Consider the following 19,221-nt stretch of genomic DNA (forward strand, 5'->3'; position numbering starts at 1 on the left):
AACCCACCCAGCTACTGTCAGGCTGTCACAGCCCCGTTCCTATCCCACCCAGCTACTGTCAGGCTGCCACAGCCCCGTTCCTAACCCACCCAGCTACTGTCAGGCTGTCACAGCCCCGTTCCTAACCCACCCAGCTACTGTCAGGCTGTCACAGCCCCGTCCTGAACCCACCCAGCTACTGTCAGGCTGTCACAGCCCCGTTCCTAACCCACCCAGCTACTGTCAGGCTGTCACAGCCCCGTCCTGAACCCACCCAGCTACTGTCAGACTGTCACAGCCCCGTCCTGAACCCACCCAGCTACTGTCAGGCTGTCACAGCCCCGTTCCTAACCCACCCAGCTACTGTCAGGCTGCCACAGCCCCGTCCTGAACCCACCCAGCTACTGTCAGGCTGTCACAGCCCCGTTCCTAACCCACCCAGGGGAACAGTCTGACAGTCGCTGGGGTTAGGGGGTCAGGTCTTTGTGGCCAACAGTGGGTACACAGGGGAACAGGGGAGAGGCTAATCATATTAAAAACACTCAGAGGGGGAAGAGTTCAGAGTGATGTGGAGTCTTTCATACAACCACTAGTATATATCTTAATAGTCACTTCACTATATCCCTGGTAGATATCTTAATAGTCACTTCACTATATCCCTGTGATATCCCTGGTAGATATCTTAATATTCACTTCACTATATCCCTGTGATATCCCTGGTAGATATCTTAATATTCACTTCACTATATCCCTGGTAGATATCTTAATATTCACTTCACTATATCCCTGGTAGATATCTTAATATTCACTTCACTATATCCCTGTGATATCCCTGGTAGATATCTTAATATTCACTTCACTATATCCCTGGTAGGTATATTAATATTCACTTCACTATATCCCTGTGATATCCCTGGTAGATATCTTAATATTCACTTCACTATATCCCTGGTAGATATCTTAATATTCACTTCACTATACCCCGGTCCTCTGTAGCTCAATTGGTAGAGCATGGCGTTTGTAACGCCAGGGTAGTGGGTTCGATCCCCGGGACCACCCATACGTAAAAATGTATGCACACATGACTGTAAGTCGCTTTGGATAAAAGCGTCTGCTAAATGGCATATTATTATTATTATTATTATATCTTAATAGTCACTTCACTATATCCCTGGTAGATATCTTAATATTCACTTCACTATATCCCTGGTAGATATCTTAATATTCACTTCACTATATCCCTGGTAGATATATTAATATTCACTACACTATATCCCTGGTAGATATATTAATAGTCACTTCACTATATCCCTGTGATATCCCTGGTAGATATATTAATAGTCACTTCACTATATCCCTGTGATATCCCTGGTAGATATCTTAATATTCACTTCACTATATCCCTGTGATATCCCTGGTAGATATCTTAATAGTCACTTCACTATATCCCTGTGATATCCCTGGCTCTCAAGAGAAGACAGGCAATGTGCACACTGCCCACAAAATGAGGTGGAAACTGAGCTGCACTTCCTAACCTCCTGCCAAATGTATGACCATATTAGAGACACATATTTCCCTCAGATTACAGTGATCCACAAAGAATTAGAAAACAAATCCAATTTTGATAAACTCCCTTATCTACTGGGTGAAATACCACAGCGTGCCATCACAGCAGCAAGATTTGTGACCTGTTGCCACAAGAAAAGGGCAACCAGTGAAGAACAAACACCATTGTAAATACAACCCGTATTTATGTTTATTTATTTTCCCATTTGTACTTTAACTATTTGCACATTGTTACAACACTGTATATATACATAATATGACATTTGAAATGTCTTTATTCTTTTGTAACTTCTGTGAGTGTAATGTTTAATGTTAATATTTATTTCACTTTTGTTTACTATCTACTTCACTTGCTTTGGCAATGTTAACACACGTTTCCCATGCCAATAAAGCCCTTAAATTGAAAAATTAAATTAAATTGAGAGAGAGAGAGAGAGAGAGAGAGAGAGAGAGAGAGAGAGAGAGAGAGAGAGAGAGAGAGAGAGAGAGAGAGAGAGAGAGAGAGAGAGAGAGAGAGAGAGAGAGAGAGAGAGAGAGAGAGAACTGGTATTGGCATGGGAAACATATATGTGCTTGTGTAGAGCAGATGTTGGTGACCTTTGTAAACGTTTAATAGCTGTGAGCTCCTGTTACACTTAAGCCTTTAAACACACAACCAGTCAGCAACCAGGGGCTCTCAACACAGTAGGAAGGTAACCTGGCACCATATTCCCTATATAGTGCATCACTTTTGACCAAAGCCCATGGGACTCTGGTCCAAAGTAGTACACTAAAGGGACCATTTGGGACGCTGACGATGTTCTAAAACAGGACACTACTCTGGTTTTACCCTCTGCTGACTACTAACTTCTAATTGGCTGTCTGACTCACCTTGATCCCGCCCATCCTCTGCTCGCCCTTAAACTCTTTCCCGTTCTTCAGCCAATGGATGGATGGTGTGGGGTTGCCGGCAGCAGCGCAGCGGAACTTGACGGTATTGGCTGCTGGGATGGCGAGGAGCTTCTTCTCCATGCGGTCCGGTCGGGTCCAGTACGGTGCTTCTGAATGGACAGGAGAGAGAGAGAGAGAGGGTTAGGGTTCTGATTGGACAAGAGAGAGAGAGGGGTTAGGGTTCTGATTGGACAAGAGAGAGAGATAGAAGGTTAGGGTTGTGATTGGACAGGAAAGTGAGGATTAGGGTTCTGATTGGACAGGAGAGAGCGAGAGGGTTAGGGTTCTGATTGGACAGGAGAGAGCGAGAGGGTTAGGGTTCTGATTGGACAGGAGAGAGCGAGAGGGTTAGGGTTCTGATTGGACAGGAGAGAGCGAGAGGGTTAGGGTTCTGATTGGACAGGAGAGAGCGAGAGGGTTAGGGTTCTGATTGAACAGGAGAGAGAGCGAGAGGGTTAGGGTTCTGATTGGACAGGAGAGAGCGAGAGGGTTAGGGTTCTGATTGCACAGGAGAGAGCGAGAGGGTTAGGGTTCTGATTGGACAGGAGAGAGCGAGAGGGTTAGGGTTCTGATTGGACAGGAGAGAGCGAGAGGGTTAGGGTTCTGATTGGACAGGAGAGAGCGAGACACGTACAAAGCTCTCCCTCGTCCTCCATTTGACAAATCAGACCATAATTCTATCCTCCTGATTTCTGCTTATAAGCAAAAACTAAAGCAGGAAGCACCAGTGACTCGGTTAATAAGGAAGTGGTCAGATGACGCAGATGCTAAGCTACAGGACTGTTTTGCTAGCACAGACTGGAATATGTTCCGGGATTGAATGCAAATTAATTACTCAAAAATCATACAATGTGATTTTCTGGATTTTTGTTTTAGATTCCGTCTCTCACAGTTGAAGTGTACCTATGATAAAGATTACAGACCTCTACATGCTTTGTAAGTAGGAAAACCTGCAAAATCGGCAGTGTATCAAATACTTGTTCTCCCCACTGTACATACCCCAACCAGAAACCATGGATTACAGGCAACATCCGCACTGAGATAAAGGGTAGAACTGCCGCTTGCAAGGAGTGGGACTCAAACCCGGACACTTATAAGAAATCCCGCTATGCCCTCCGACGAACCATCAAAAAGGCAAAGAGTCAATACAGGACTAAGATTGAATCGTACTACTCGTCAGAAGTGGCAGGGCTTGCAAACCATTACAGACTATTTCGAGGTAAGTAAGATTTTTAAGCAGGTCAACATTCACAAGGCCGCAGGGCCAGACGGACTACCAGGACGTGTACTCCGAGCATGCGCTGACCAACTGGCAAGTGTCTTCACTGACATTTTCAACATGTCCCTGACTGAGTCTGTAATACCAACATGTTTCAAGCAGACCAAGAACACATGATAACCTGCCTAAATGATTACTGACCCGTAGCACTCACGTCTGGAGCCATGAAGTGCTTTGAAAGGCTGGTCATGGCTCACATCAACACCATTATCCCAGAAACCCTAGACCCACTCCAATTTGCATACCACCCCAACAGATCCACAGATGATGCAATCTCTATTGCACTCCACACTGCCCATTCCCACCTGGACAAGAGGAACAGCTACGTGAGAATGCTATTCATTGTCTATAGCTCAGCGTTCAACACCATAGTACCCTCAAAGCTCATCACTAAGCTAAGGACCCTGGGACTAAACACCTCCCTCTGCAAGTGGATCCTGGACTTCCTGACGGGCCGCCCCCAGGTGGTAAGGGTAGGTAACAACACATCTGCCCCGCTGATCCTCAACACGGGGGCCCCTCAGGGGTGCGTGCTCAGTCCCCTCCTGTACTCCCTGTTCACCCATGACTGCATGGCCAGGCACGACCTCAACACCATCATTAGGTTTGCCGACGACACAACAGTGGTAGGCCTGATCACCGACAATGATGAGACAGCCTATAGGGAGGAGGTCAGAGATCTGGCCATGTGGTGCCAGGATAACAACCTCTCCCTCAACGTGATCAAGACAAAGGAGATGATTGTGGACTACAGGGAAAAAAAGAGGACTGAGCACGCCCCCATTCTCATCGACGGGGCTGTAGTGGAACAGGTTGAGAGCTTCAAGTTCCTTGGTGTCCACATCACCAACAAACTATCATGGTCCAAACAAACCAAGACAGTCATGAAGAGGGCACGACAAAACCTATTCCCCCTACGGAGACTGAAAAGATTTGACATGGGTCCTCAGATCCTCAAAAAGATATACAGCTGCACCATTGAGAGAATCCTGACTGGTTGCATCACTGCCTGGTATGGCAACTGCTTGGCCTCTGACCGCAAGGCACTACAGAGGGTAGTGCGTACGGCCCAGTACATCACTGGGGCCAAGCTTCCTGCAAATCCAGGACCTCTACACCAGGCGGTGTCAGAGGAAGGCCCTAAAAATTGTCAAAGACTCCAGCCACCCTAGTCACAGACTGTTCTCTCTGCTGCCGCACGGCAAACGGTACCGGAGCGCCAAGTCTAGGACCAAAAGGCTCCTTAACAGCTTCTACCCCCAAGCCATAAGACTGCTGAACAGCTATTCATGGCTACCTGGACTGTTTGCATTGTCCCTCCCTTCTTTTCTTAAAACTGCATTGTTGCTCTACAGTACGGAGCAGTATATCAGTCTGAAACAGATCTATAATAATAATATAATATGCCATTTAGCAGACGCTTTTATCCAAAGCGACTTACAGTCATGCGTGCATACATTTTTATGTGTACGGGTGGTGCCGGGGATCGAACCCACTACCTTGGCATTACAAGCGCCGTGCTCTACCAGCTGAGCTACAGAGGACCACAAGATCTCTAGTATGGAGCAGTATATCAGTCTGAAACAGATCTCTAGTATGGAGCAGTATATCAGTCTGAAACAGATCTCTAGTATGGAGCAGTATATCAGTCTGAAACAGATCTCTGGTATGGAGCAGTATATCAGTCTGAAACAGATCTCTAGTATGGAGCAGTATATCAGTCTGAAACAGAGCTACGGGATGGAGCAGTATATCAGTCTGAAACAGATCTCTAGTATGGAGCAGTATATCAGCCTGAAACAGATCTCTAGTATGGAGCAGTATATCAGTCTGAAACAGAGCTACGGGATGGAGCAGTATATCAGTCTGAAACAGATTTCTAGTATGGAGCAGTATATCAGTCTGAAACAGATCTCTAGTATGGAGCAGTATATCAGTCTGAAACAGAGCTACGAGATGGAGCAGTATATCAGTCTGAAACAGATCTCTAGTATGGAGCAGTATATCAGTCTGAAACAGATCTCTAGTATGGAGCAGTACATCAGTCTGAAACAGATCTCTAGTATGGAGCAGTATATCAGTCTGAAACAGATCTCTAGTATGGAGCAGTATATCAGTCTGAAACAGATCTCTAGTATGGAGCAGTATATCAGTATGAAACAGATCTCTAGTATGGAGCAGTATATCAGTCTGAAACAGATCTCTAGTATGGAGCAGTATATCAGTCTGAAACAGATCTCTAGTATGGAGCAGTATATCAGTCTGAAATAGATCTCTAGTATGGAGCAGTATATCAGTCTGAAACAGATCTCTAGTATGGAGCAGTATATCAGTCTGAAATAGAGCTACGGGATGGAGCAGTATATCAGTCTGAAATAGAGCTATGGGATGGAGCAGTATATCAGTCTGAAACAGATCTCTAGTATGGAGCAGTATATCAGTCTGAAACAGATCTCTAGTATGGAGCAGTATATCAGTCTGAAACAGATCTCTAGTATGGAGCAGTACATCAGTCTGAAACAGAGCTACGGGATGGAGCAGTATATCAGTCTGAAATAGAGCTATGGGATGGAGCAGTATATCAGTCTGAAACAGATCTCTAGTATGGAGCAGTATATCAGTCTGAAACAGATCTCTAGTATGGAGCAGTATATCAGTCTGAAACAGATCTCTAGTATGGAGCAGTACATCAGTTTGAAAAAGAGCTACGGGATGGAGCAGTATATCAGTCTGAAAAAGATCTCTAGTATGGAGCAGTATATCAGTCTGAAACAGATCTCTAGTATGGAGCAGTATATCAGTCTGAAACAGATCTCTAGTATGGAGCAGTATATCAGTCTGAAACAGATCTCTAGTATGGAGCAGTATATCAGTCTGAAATAGATCTCTAGTATGGAGCAGTATATCAGTCTGAAACAGATCTCTAGTATGGAGCAGTATATCAGTCTGAAATAGAGCTACGGGATGGAGCAGTATATCAGTCTGAAATAGAGCTATGGGATGGAGCAGTATATCAGTCTGAAACAGATCTCTAGTATGGAGCAGTATATCAGTCTGAAACAGATCTCTAGTATGGAGCAGTATATCAGTCTGAAACAGATCTCTAGTATGGAGCAGTACATCTGTTTGAAACAGAGCTACGGGATGGAGCAGTATATCAGTCTGAAAAAGATCTCTAGTATGGAGCAGTATATCAGTCTGAAACAGATCTCTAGTATGGAGCAGTACATCAGTCTGAAACAGAGCTACGGGATGGAGCAGTATATCAGTCTGAAAAAGATCTCTAGTATGGAGCAGTATATCAGTCTGAAACAGATCTCTAGTATGGAGCAGTATATCAGTCTGAAACAGAGCTACGAGATGGAGCAGTATATCAGTCTGAAACAGATCTCTAGTATGGAGCAGTATATCAGTCTGAAACAGATCTCTAGTATGGAGCAGTACATCAGTCTGAAACAGATCTCTAGTATGGAGCAGTATATCAGTCTGAAACAGATCTCTAGTATGGAGCAGTATATCAGTCTGAAACAGATCTCTAGTATGGAGCAGTATATCAGTATGAAACAGATCTCTAGTATGGAGCAGTATATCAGTCTGAAACAGATCTCTAGTATGGAGCAGTATATCAGTCTGAAACAGATCTCTAGTATGGAGCAGTATATCAGTCTGAAATAGATCTCTAGTATGGAGCAGTATATCAGTCTGAAACAGATCTCTAGTATGGAGCAGTATATCAGTCTGAAATAGAGCTACGGGATGGAGCAGTATATCAGTCTGAAATAGAGCTATGGGATGGAGCAGTATATCAGTCTGAAACAGATCTCTAGTATGGAGCAGTATATCAGTCTGAAACAGATCTCTAGTATGGAGCAGTATATCAGTCTGAAACAGATCTCTAGTATGGAGCAGTACATCAGTCTGAAACAGAGCTACGGGATGGAGCAGTATATCAGTCTGAAAAAGATCTCTAGTATGGAGCAGTATATCAGTCTGAAACAGATCTCTAGTATGGAGCAGTATATCAGTCTGAAACAGAGCTACGAGATGGAGCAGTATATCAGTCTGAAACAGATCTCTAGTATGGAGCAGTATATCAGTCTGAAACAGATCTCTAGTATGGAGCAGTACATCAGTCTGAAACAGATCTCTAGTATGGAGCAGTATATCAGTCTGAAACAGATCTCTAGTATGGAGCAGTATATCAGTCTGAAACAGATCTCTAGTATGGAGCAGTATATCAGTATGAAACAGATCTCTAGTATGGAGCAGTATATCAGTCTGAAATAGATCTCTAGTATGGAGCAGTATATCAGTCTGAAACAGATCTCTAGTATGGAGCAGTATATCAGTCTGAAACAGATCTCTAGTATGGAGCAGTATATCAGTCTGAAACAGATCTCTAGTATGGGGCCGTATATCAGTCTGAAACAGAGCTACGGGATGGAGCAGTATATCAGTCTGAAACAGATCTCTAGTATGGAGCAGTATATCAGTCTGAAATAGATCTCTAGTATGGAGCAGTATATCAGTCTGAAACAGATCTCTAGTATGGAGCAGTATATCAGTCTGAAATAGAGCTACGGGATGGAGCAGTATATCAGTCTGAAATAGAGCTATGGGATGGAGCAGTATATCAGTCTGAAACAGATCTCTAGTATGGAGCAGTATATCAGTCTGAAACAGATCTCTAGTATGGAGCAGTACATCAGTCTGAAACAGATCTCTAGTATGGATCAGTATATCAGTCTGAAACAGATCTCTAGTATGGAGCAGTATATCAGTCTGAAACAGATCTCTAGTATGGAGCAGTATATCAGTATGAAACAGATCTCTAGTATGGAGCAGTATATCAGTCTGAAACAGATCTCTAGTATGGGGCCGTATATCAGTCTGAAACAGAGCTACGGGATGGAGCAGTATATCAGTCTGAAACAGATCTCTAGTATGGAGCAGTATATCAGTCTGAAATAGAGCTATGGGATGGAGCAGTATATCAGTCTGAAACAGATCTCTAGTATGGAGCAGTATATCAGTCTGAAACAGATCTCTAGTATGGGGCAGTATATCAGTCTGAAACAGAGCTACGGGATGGAGCAGTATATCAGTCTGAAACAGATCTCTAGTATGGAGCAGTATATCAGTCTGAAACAGATCTCTAGTATGGAGCAGTATATCAGTCTGAAACAGATCTCTAGTATGGGGCCGTATATCAGTCTGAAACAGAGCTACGGGATGGAGCAGTATATCAGTCTGAAACAGATCTCTAGTATGGAGCAGTATATCAGTCTGAAACAGATCTCTAGTATGGAGCAGTACATCAGTCTGAAACAGATCTCTAGTATGGAGCAGTATATCAGTCTGAAACAGATCTCTAGTATGGAGCAGTATATCAGTCTGAAACAGATCTCTAGTATGGAGCAGTATATCAGTCTGAAACAGATCTCTAGTATGGAGCAGTATATCAGTCTGAAACAGATCTCTAGTATGGGGCCGTATATCAGTCTGAAACAGAGCTACGGGATGGAGCAGTATATCAGTCTGAAACAGATCTCTAGTATGGAGCAGTATATCAGTCTGAAATAGATCTCTAGTATTTAGTAGTATATCAGTCTGAAACAGATCTCTAGTATGGAGCAGTATATCAGTCTGAAATAGAGCTATGGGATGGAGCAGTATATCAGTCTTAAACAGATCTCTAGTATGGAGCAGTATATCAGTCTGAAACAGATCTCTAGTATGGAGCAGTATATCAGTCTGAAACAGATCTCTAGTATGGAGCAGTATATCAGTCTGAAACAGAGCTACGGGATGGAGCAGTATATCAGTCTGAAACAGATCTCTAGTATGGAGCAGTATATCAGTCTGAAACAGATCTCTAGTATGGAGCAGTACATCAGTCTGAAACAGATCTCTAGTATGGAGCAGTATATCAGTCTGAAACAGATCTCTAGTATGGAGCAGTATATCAGTCTGAAACAGATCTCTAGTATGGAGCAGTATATCAGTATGAAACAGATCTCTAGTATGGAGCACTATATCAGTCTGAAACAGATCTCTAGTATGGAGCAGTATATCAGTCTGAAACAGATCTCTAGTATGGAGCAGTATATCAGTCTGAAACAGATCTCTAGTATGGAGAAGTATATCAGTCTTAAACAGATCTCTAGTATGGGGCCGTATATCAGTCTGAAACAGAGCTACGGGATGGAGCAGTATATCAGTCTGAAACAGATCTCTAGTATGGAGCAGTATATCAGTCTGAAATAGAGCTACGGGATGGAGCAGTATATCAGTCTGAAATAGAGCTATGGGATGGAGCAGTATATCAGTCTGAAACAGATCTCTAGTATGGAGCAGTATATCAGTCTGAAACAGATCTCTAGTATGGAGCAGTATATCAGTCTGAAACAGATCTCCAGTATGGAGCAGTATATCAGTCTGAAACAGAGCTAAAGGATGGAGCAGTATATCAGTCTGAAACAGATCTCTAGTATGGAGCAGTATATCAGTCTGAAACAGATCTCTAGTATGGAGCAGTATATCAGTCTGAAACAGAGCTACGGGATGGAACAGTATATCAGTCTGAAACAGAGCTAAAGGATGGAGCAGTATATCAGTCTGAAACAGATCTCTAGTATGGAGCAGTATATCAGTCTGAAACAGATCTCTAGTATGGAGCAGTATATCAGTCTGAAATAGATCTCTAGTATGGAGTAGTATATCAGTCTGAAACAGATCTCTAGTATGGAGCAGTATATCAGTCTGAAACAGATCTCTAGTATGGAGCAGTATATCAGTCTGAAACAGATCTCTAGTATGGATCAGTATATCAGTCTGAAATAGAGCTACGGGATGGAACAGTATATCAGTCTGAAACAGATCTCTAGTATGGAGCAGTATATCAGTCTGAAACAGATCTCTAGTATGGAGCAGTATATCAGTCTGAAACAGATCTCTAGTATGGAGCAGTATATCAGTCTGAAATAGATCTCTAGTATGGAGCAGTATATCAGTCTGAAACAGATCTCTAGTATGGAGCAGTATATCAGTCTGAAACAGATCTCTAGTATGGAGCAGTATATCAGTATGAAACAGATCTCTAGTATGGAGCAGTATATCAGTCTGAAACAGATCTCTAGTATGGAGCAGTATATCAGTCTGAAACAGATCTCTAGTATGGAGCAGTATATCAGTCTGAAACAGATCTCTAGTATGTGGCCGTATATCAGTCTGAAACAGAGCTACGGGATGGAGCAGTATATCAGTCTGAAACAGATCTCTAGTATGGAGCAGTATATCAGTCTGAAACAGATCTCTAGTATGGAGCAGTATATCAGTCTGAAACAGATCTCTAGTATGGAGCAGTATATCAGTCTGAAACAGATCTCTAGTATGGAGCAGTATATCAGTCTGAAACAGATCTCTAGTATGGAGCAGTATATCAGTCTGAAATAGAGCTACGGGATGGAGCAGTATATCAGTCTGAAATAGAGCTATGGGATGGAGCAGTATATCAGTCTGAAACAGATCTCTAGTATGGAGCAGTATATCAGTCTGAAACAGATCTCTAGTATGGAGCAGTATATCAGTCTGAAACAGATCTCTAGTATGGAGCAGTATATCAGTCTGAAACAGATCTCTAGTATGGAGCAGTATATCAGTCTGAAACAGAGCTAAAGGATGGAGCAGTATATCAGTCTGAAACAGATCTCTAGTATGGAGCAGTATATCAGTCTGAAACAGATCTCTAGTATGGAGCAGTATATCAGTCTGAAACAGAGCTACGGGATGGAGCAGTATATCAGTCTGAAACAAATCTCTAGTATGGAGCAGTATATCAGTCTGAAACAGATCTCTAGTATGGAGCAGTATATCAGTCTGAAACAGATCTCTAGTATGGAGCAGTATATCAGTCTGAAACAGAGCTACGGGATGGAGCAGTATTTCAGGCTGAAACAGAGCTACAGTATGGAGCAGTATATCAGTCTGAAACAGATCTCTAGTATGGAGCAGTATATCAGTCTGAAATAGATCTCTAGTATGGAGCAGTATATCAGTCTGAAACAGATCTCTAGTATGGAGCAGTATATCAGTCTGAAACAGATCTCTAGTATGGAGCAGTATATCAGTCTGAAACAGATCTCTAGTATGGAGCAGTATATCAGTCTGAAATAGAGCTACGGGATGGAACAGTATATCAGTCTGAAACAGATCTCTAGTATGGAGCAGTATATCAGTCTGAAACAGATCTCTAGTATGGAGCAGTATATCAGTCTGAAACAGATCTCTAGTATGGAGCAGTATATCAGTCTGAAATAGATCTCTAGTATGGAGCAGTATATCAGTCTGAAACAGATCTCTAGTATGGAGCAGTATATCAGTCTGAAACAGAGCTACGGGATGGAGCAGTATATCAGTCTGAAACAGATCTCTAGTATGGAGCAGTATATCAGTCTGAAACAGAGCTACGGGATGGAGCAGTATATCAGTCTGAAACAGATCTCTAGTATGGAGCAGTATATCAGTCTGAAACAGATCTCTAGTATGGAGCAGTATATCAGTCTGAAATAGATCTCTAGTATGGAGCAGTATATCAGTCTGAAACAGATCTCTAGTATGGAGCAATATTTCAGTCTGAAACAGATCTCTAGTATGGAGCAGTATATCAGTCTGAAACAGATCTCTAGTATGGAGCAGTATATCAGTCTGAAATGGAGCTACGGGATGGAGCAGTATATCAGTCTGAAACAGATCTCTAGTATGGAGCAGTATATCAGTCTGAAACAGATCTCTAGTATGGAGCAGTATATCAGTCTGAAACAGATCTCTAGTATGGAGAAGTATATCAGTCTGAAACAGATCTCTAGTATGGAGCAGTATATCAGTCTGAAACAGATCTCTAGTATTGAGCAGTATATCAGTCTGAAACAGAGCTACGGGATGGAGCAGTATATCAGTCTGAAACAGATCTCTAGTATGGAGCAGTATATCAGTCTGAAACAGATCTCTAGTATGGAGCAGTATATCAGTCTGAAACAGATCTCTAGTATGGAGCAGTATATCAGTCTGAAACAGATCTCTAGTATGGAGCAGTATATCAGTCTGAAACAGAGCTACGGGATGGAGCAGTATATCAGTCTGAAACAGATCTCTAGTATGGAGCAGTATATCAGTCTGAAACAGATCTCTAGTATGGAGCAGTATATCAGTCTGAAATAGATCTCTAGTATGGAGCAGTATATCAGTCTGAAACAGATCTCTAGTATGGAGCAGTATATCAGTCTGAAACAGATCTCTAGTATGGAGCAGTATATCAGTCTGAAACAGAGCTACGGGATGGAGCAGTATATCAGTCTGAAACAGATCTCTAGTATGGAGCAGTATATCAGTCTGAAACAGATCTCTAGTATGGAGCAGTATATCAGTCTGAAATAGATCTCTAGTATGGAGCAGTATATCAGTCTGAAACAGATCTCTAGTATGGAGCAATATATCAGTCTGAAACAGATCTCTAGTATGGAGCAGTATATCAGTCTGAAACAGATCTCTAGTATGGAGCAGTATATCAGTCTGAAATAGAGCTACGGGATGGAGCAGTATATCAGTCTGAAACAGATCTCTAGTATGGAGCAGTATATCAGTCTGAAACAGATCTCTAGTATTGTTGTGTCAATTCCTGACTACAAGCTATACCGAGCACTCAAGCCTAAATCCACCCAGGGTGCTCAAAGCACTCCCAACCTGCAGGGGGCAACCATGCAACCGGAGCTGTTGAAACCAACCACCAGGAAGTGCTCTGGGGACCATATTAACCTGCGCACCCACAAGCAGTGCATGTGCATGGCATCGAAATGTTTGGTAAAAGCATACTTGGCTCTCACTCATTCCTGAGAAGAGATACCAATGACCACAGCTCCTGATCATCCAAAGACGCAACTGGTAGGACAGAATGTGTTGTGAATTCATGCTTCTATATGCCCTTTTTGTTTGGTTGTAACATACAATACAATTATTAATTAAATTAAATAGTGAAGACTTCATTATGTGAACGTAGAACTTGACAGTTGATAACCATGTGTATTGTTAAATGTTTAATTATGATATTGATATTTAATTATTAACTTGCAATGATCCTAGGTTAATCTAAATGACGAAATGATTGTTTGGTTAGGTTTGAGGATTCAGTAACATTAGTTTATGCTTATTTTTGAGAAAGTGGAATTGAGAGTTATTTGTAACTAATCCATGGGGTTTTGTTTGTGTGTTTTGAAGGTTATCAACCTATTCTGTTCCACCTTTATGACAATAAAAAATCATAAAGTGAACAGTTTTGAGTTGTCCTTTGCGTTCATCAAGGATAAAGCCGTTTTCAAGTTTGGGCAGAGCTGTGGTCAGCCAGAAATCACGCAGAACTTGACAGTTGATAACCAGCGCGGCAGTGAAGACGAGGATCAAAGGGCTGAAGTCAAGCTGTCGACGCAAAGGAAGAATTGCCTGTGAAACTCTACACCATGGCCAAGGAAACTTTTGGGAAAACAGTCAAGCAACTGAAGCAAGAGCGGACCTTAGCCAAATCTGCTTTCACCAGACAAGCAAACTACCTGAGTAAAGCTGCAGCTGGTATGATTAAGCATGAACTACAAGAGGAGTTCAGCAAGCTCAGTTCCCTGGCTAGAAGAGTCGGTGATTCAAATGATGACTACGCGGTTGGCCTACTGGCTGAAGCGGGAACTAAGGGAGATGAAGAGGTCAAGCTCGACAAGGACCAGCAGGCTGATCTTGAAAGGACGATTGAAGAGTGCGACATGAAATTGGAGGAAATCCGAGAGGCAGTCCAATTCAACCTCTGGCCAAGATATGGTAAAGAGGAGGTAGACTTTGCAATCCAAGAAGCGGAGAAAGCCTGTGACAGAGCCAAAGAGACCCCCGTCACTGCTATTAACAGGGACGGCTATGAACTACAGCTGGAAAGAGCGAGGAAGCTAATCCATGATGCAAGTGAAAGCCTGAAAGACTGGGAAAAATGGGTCCCACACGATGAGACTGCAGATCTGAAGGGCAGAGTAAAAGATCTGAGAATATTCGGCAGTAACCTCGAGGCCAAAAGAACAGAATTCCTCATCGCACAGAGAATTGCAGAAGAGGACAGAAGACCTACAGAGCTTCAACCAAGAGCAGTCCCACAACCAGTGGTGAGAATAAAACCAACCAGTCTACCTAAATTCACTGGGCTTAGGAGGAATTTCCACAGATGGAGGAAAGACTGGGAGAGCCTGCAAAAGCAGGGAGAGCCGACTGGTTCAGTGGAGGTGAAGAAGTTTCAACTTCTTGACAGTGTGGACGAGAGAATATGTAGAGACCTGCGCCTGTCAACATATAACAGTGCTGAAGACATGTTTAGAGTACTCCAAAACCGGTATGGAAATAAGCCAACAATTGCTTTGGAGATAATTGAGGACCTGGAGAGGATCCCTCCTTTAAAGTCACACCAACCAAGGAAGGTTATTGACCTGATTCAAGCTGTGGAAAAGGCCCTGAATGACCTCACGGAGCTCGAAAGCAGTGGAGCCATAAAGAATCCCCTTGTCATCAGATCCATAGAGAGCAAGCTGCCGGATAACATGAAGAGGGACTGGCTGACATTCATGGTCAACCCAAGAAATGGAGTCACACCTGACAATCACTTCGACAGCCTTCTAAGATTTTTAAAGACACAAGAGGACATACTGGAGAAACTAGACCAGTTGGGTGTAAGTGAAAAACCTGAAAAGAAAGCTACGTACCCGGAGAAGCGGTATGCTTCCACAAGGTCCACGAGAAAGGGAGGATGCGTTGTGTGTGGAGATGAAAAGCACCGTGAGAAGATTTTCTTTTGTAAGCAGTTCAAAGAACTAAAGCCTAGTGAGAAGCTGAATGCTGTCGAAAGACTGGGAGCATGCAGAAGATGCCTCAGATGTCATGGAGAGGATGAGGAATGTACGGACACTTACCTTTGCAGAAACAGAGACTGCAAAAGAGGAAGCTCCTCGGATCACCATTTCTTTCTCTGCCTTAAAGGAGGGGCTAAGAGGAAAGAATACGTGAAAGTGGAAAAACCCAGCACCAGGAGGCAAACATTCACAGAGGAGCAAGAGAGATTAATACGTGAGCTCACCCCGGACATGGCAGAAAAATTCAGGAATGCTTTCACCAACATGGCAAAATCACACTGCACTGGAGGAAGCCTTCCTGGGGTAATGGACTCAAGCACACGTGAATTACCAGTTATTCTTATGCTTCTCGAAGTAACTACTAACGCAGGGCAGAAAATTGGAACTCTCATTGACTTAGCATCAGACACCAACTACATCACTCACACAGCCGCCAGGAGACTGAAGCTTCGAAGTGAAAGGATCACACTAGTCGTCCATGGAGTTGGAGGCATGGCCATGAAGGTGAAGACCAAAAGATACTTACTCAAGGTGAGAGTCAAGACACCAAGAGGCACGGAGAAAGCTCATGAGCTGATCTGTTATGGGTTGGATGAAATTGCAAAAGTTCACAGAGCAATCAAAGCACAACACCTCAAGAAGTTCTTCCCCGATACCAACCTGGAAGACCTTCACAGACCAGAACATGTTGAGCTTCTCATAAGCCACCGGGAAGGAAGACTTGCTCCACAGAGAGTAAAGGTAGTAGGAGATCTTGTCCTGTGGGAGAGCCCTTTAGGAAAGACCGTTGGAGGAGCACATCCAGACCTCTGTGAAGTAGTGGACATGGCCCTGCACAATTCTGAAACTCATTTTGCACGATCTATGAGAATCACAGCAGTAAAGTATCAAGAAATTGCTGAGATGCAAGAATCTAGAGCTGAAACTAAAACCACTGTTATTGGCAAAGAGTTCTTGGACTGGTGGAAGTGGGACAGCATTGGTGCGGCCTGTGAACCCATGTGTGGAGGATGTCGTTGTGGTAACTGTCAACCAGGAGGCAAAGACATTACTCTTAGTGAAGAAAGAGAGCTTGAGATAATCAGGCAAGGTCTCAGTTACGTGGAGTCAGATGTGCATAGTCAGGAGCCTCACTGGGACACAAAATACCCTTGGATTGAAGATCCAAGTTCCCTGCCCAACAACAGAAGCGCAGTGGAAGCCACGTTTCTGAGGACGGAGAAACAACTCAAGAGAGAACCAGATTGGCGTGCAGCATACACAACTCAAGTTCATGAGATGGTGGAAAGGAAGGCAGCAAAGAAACTCACTAGAAAGACCATTGCCGACTGGAAAGGTCCAGTATGGTACGTCAGTCACTTGATAGCACCAAACCCACACTCTATAACTACACCTGTCCGACTGGTATGGAACAGCAGCCAGAGGTTTAGAGGAAGCAGCATGAATGACCTTCTTCTGAAAGGGCCTGATGTACTTAATCCTATTCGAGCGGTACTGCTAAGGTTCAGGAGAGGAATCCATGCTGCTCTCGGCGACATCAAAAAGATGTACAATTCTGTGTGGCTCGAAGACCTGGAGATGCACCTCCATAGATTCCTCTGGAGAGACGGTGATGATGGGGACATTGAGGAATATGCCATCACCAGGGTCAACATGGGCGATCGACCAGCAGGGTGTATCGCACAACTAGCCATGAGAGAAACAGCGAAGTTGCCCATGTTCACACATCTGAAAGAGGAACGGAGGGTCCTTGAAGAGGATTCCTACGTAGATGACATCCTGACATCCCATAATGACCTGGAAAAGCTAGACGGAACCACCAAAAAAGTCGAAGAAATCCTAAAGGCAGGTGGATACTTCCTCAAGCCGTGGGTCCGATCAGGCCAAAGTGGGAGGCAAACATCTACATCAGAACATCCAACATCATCAGATGAAGTCTTCATCCTCCCCAACCAAGTGAGAGAAGGAGACAACAGAGCCCTTGGAGTTGGTTATTTAGTCGAATCAGACAAACTGTACCTCATGACCTCGATAAACTTCTCAAAGAGACAAAAGAAGATGAGGATCAGTCAAGATCTCGTTGGAGAGGAAGTGAGAATGAAAACTCCAAACCCACTGACCAGAAGGCAACTGCTTAGCCAAGTAGCTAGTTTGTATGACCCAATAGGCCTTGCAACACCTGCCAAACAGAAAGGAGCCATTTTAGTCAGAAAAGCATTCCAAGAAACTGGAGGCAAAGCTCTAACAAGAGACACATGGGACACACCTCTGTCTGAGAAACTTAGAGGAGAAGCAATCCACCTGTTTGAGGAATACAGACACCTCAACCAAATTACCTTCCATAGAAGCCTGACTCCAGTCAAAAGGATTGGAGAACCCTGGGGAATAACATTCTCAGATGGGAGCGACCAGAGTTATGGAGCAGTGGCATACTTCAGGTGGGAGACCGAGCAAGGCATCCTGGTCCGACTTGTTGAGTCCAAAGCCAAGCTTACACCACTTGACCAAAAGGGAGAACCAGTGAAGGCTGAAGTCTGTGGTGCTGTGTTCGCTGCAAGACTCAGGAAATACATTGAAAAGCACAGTCGGATGCAAGTAGGACGTTGGATCCATCTGTTAGATAGTCAAACTGTGCTGGGTGCAATCCAAAGGGACAGTTATGGGTACCAGACCTTTTTTGCAAACAGAGTGGGAGAGATCCAGAAGTCCACATCAGTTGAGGACTGGAGATGGATTCCAGGTGAGCAAAACATTGCTGACCTCGTGACAAGAGGAGCAACCCCAGAGGACCTCAAAGAGAACTCTGTGTGGCAGAACGGCCCAGAGTTTCTGAAACGACCTGTAGAGGATTGGCCGACAAAGTCAGCCAAAGAAGTCGCTGCAGATGCCAAAGAAGGCATAAACAAGCTCCAAAGGAAATGTTTTACAGCAGCACTGACCCGAGCGCAGGTGGGGAAAAAGATCCAACATGCTCCACGTATACCAATATCTCCAACCTCTGACAAAGGTAAAGACCTGCAAAGCAGCCCTAATGGAAGAGGGCACCGAATCCAAGTCCAAAGACCACCTTCTGGTTATTCAGTGGGGAATATCCTTAACATCAGCAAGTTCAGCAGTTTAACCAGGTTGACAAGAGTCATTGCCTGGGTGTGGAGAGCTGCCACAAGGTGGAAAGAAATGCTAGCCAAGACCACCACCACAAGCAAGCCAAAGAAAAAGGAAATTCCTTCAGCTCTTGAGATCAAGTCCAGAATCAAGAAAGCTACACTTACCATCATGGAGTGTGAAGATGCACTCAGGGATCTCTTCCTTGCAGCCCAAAAGGATGTAACCTGGCCAGACACCACACTCAGCAGGCTTGCTGTGGTCAAAGAGGAAAACACTGGACTCTTGCTCTGTGGAGGAAGATTCCAAATCTTTAATGAAGAAAAAACTGCAGTACCAATCTTGCCCTGCACGTCATGGGTATCCTCCCTTCTAGCTCAAGAAGCCCACAAGACAAATCATGAAGACATCGCAGGCACACTCCTCCGGATG

At 43.8% G+C, this 19,221-nt stretch overlaps 1 protein-coding gene across 1 annotated transcript in view; it reads right to left on the reverse strand.

Annotated features, from left to right (window-relative positions):
• fgfr3 (fibroblast growth factor receptor 3) overlaps positions 1-19,221 on the reverse strand; it is a gene marked incomplete at both ends in the record, with an annotated part of 280,133 nt that overhangs the window by 158,375 nt on the left and 102,537 nt on the right. The window contains one exon of the mRNA XM_084181508.1: positions 2,416-2,585. Coding sequence (XP_084037634.1) covers positions 2,416-2,585 — 170 coding nt within the window. The remainder of the gene's footprint in view (positions 1-2,415; positions 2,586-19,221) is intronic.

Source organism: Coregonus lavaretus (genome assembly GCF_964263955.1).
Source record: "Coregonus lavaretus genome assembly, chromosome: 18".
NCBI classification, from domain to species: Eukaryota; Metazoa; Chordata; class Actinopteri; order Salmoniformes; family Salmonidae; genus Coregonus; species Coregonus lavaretus.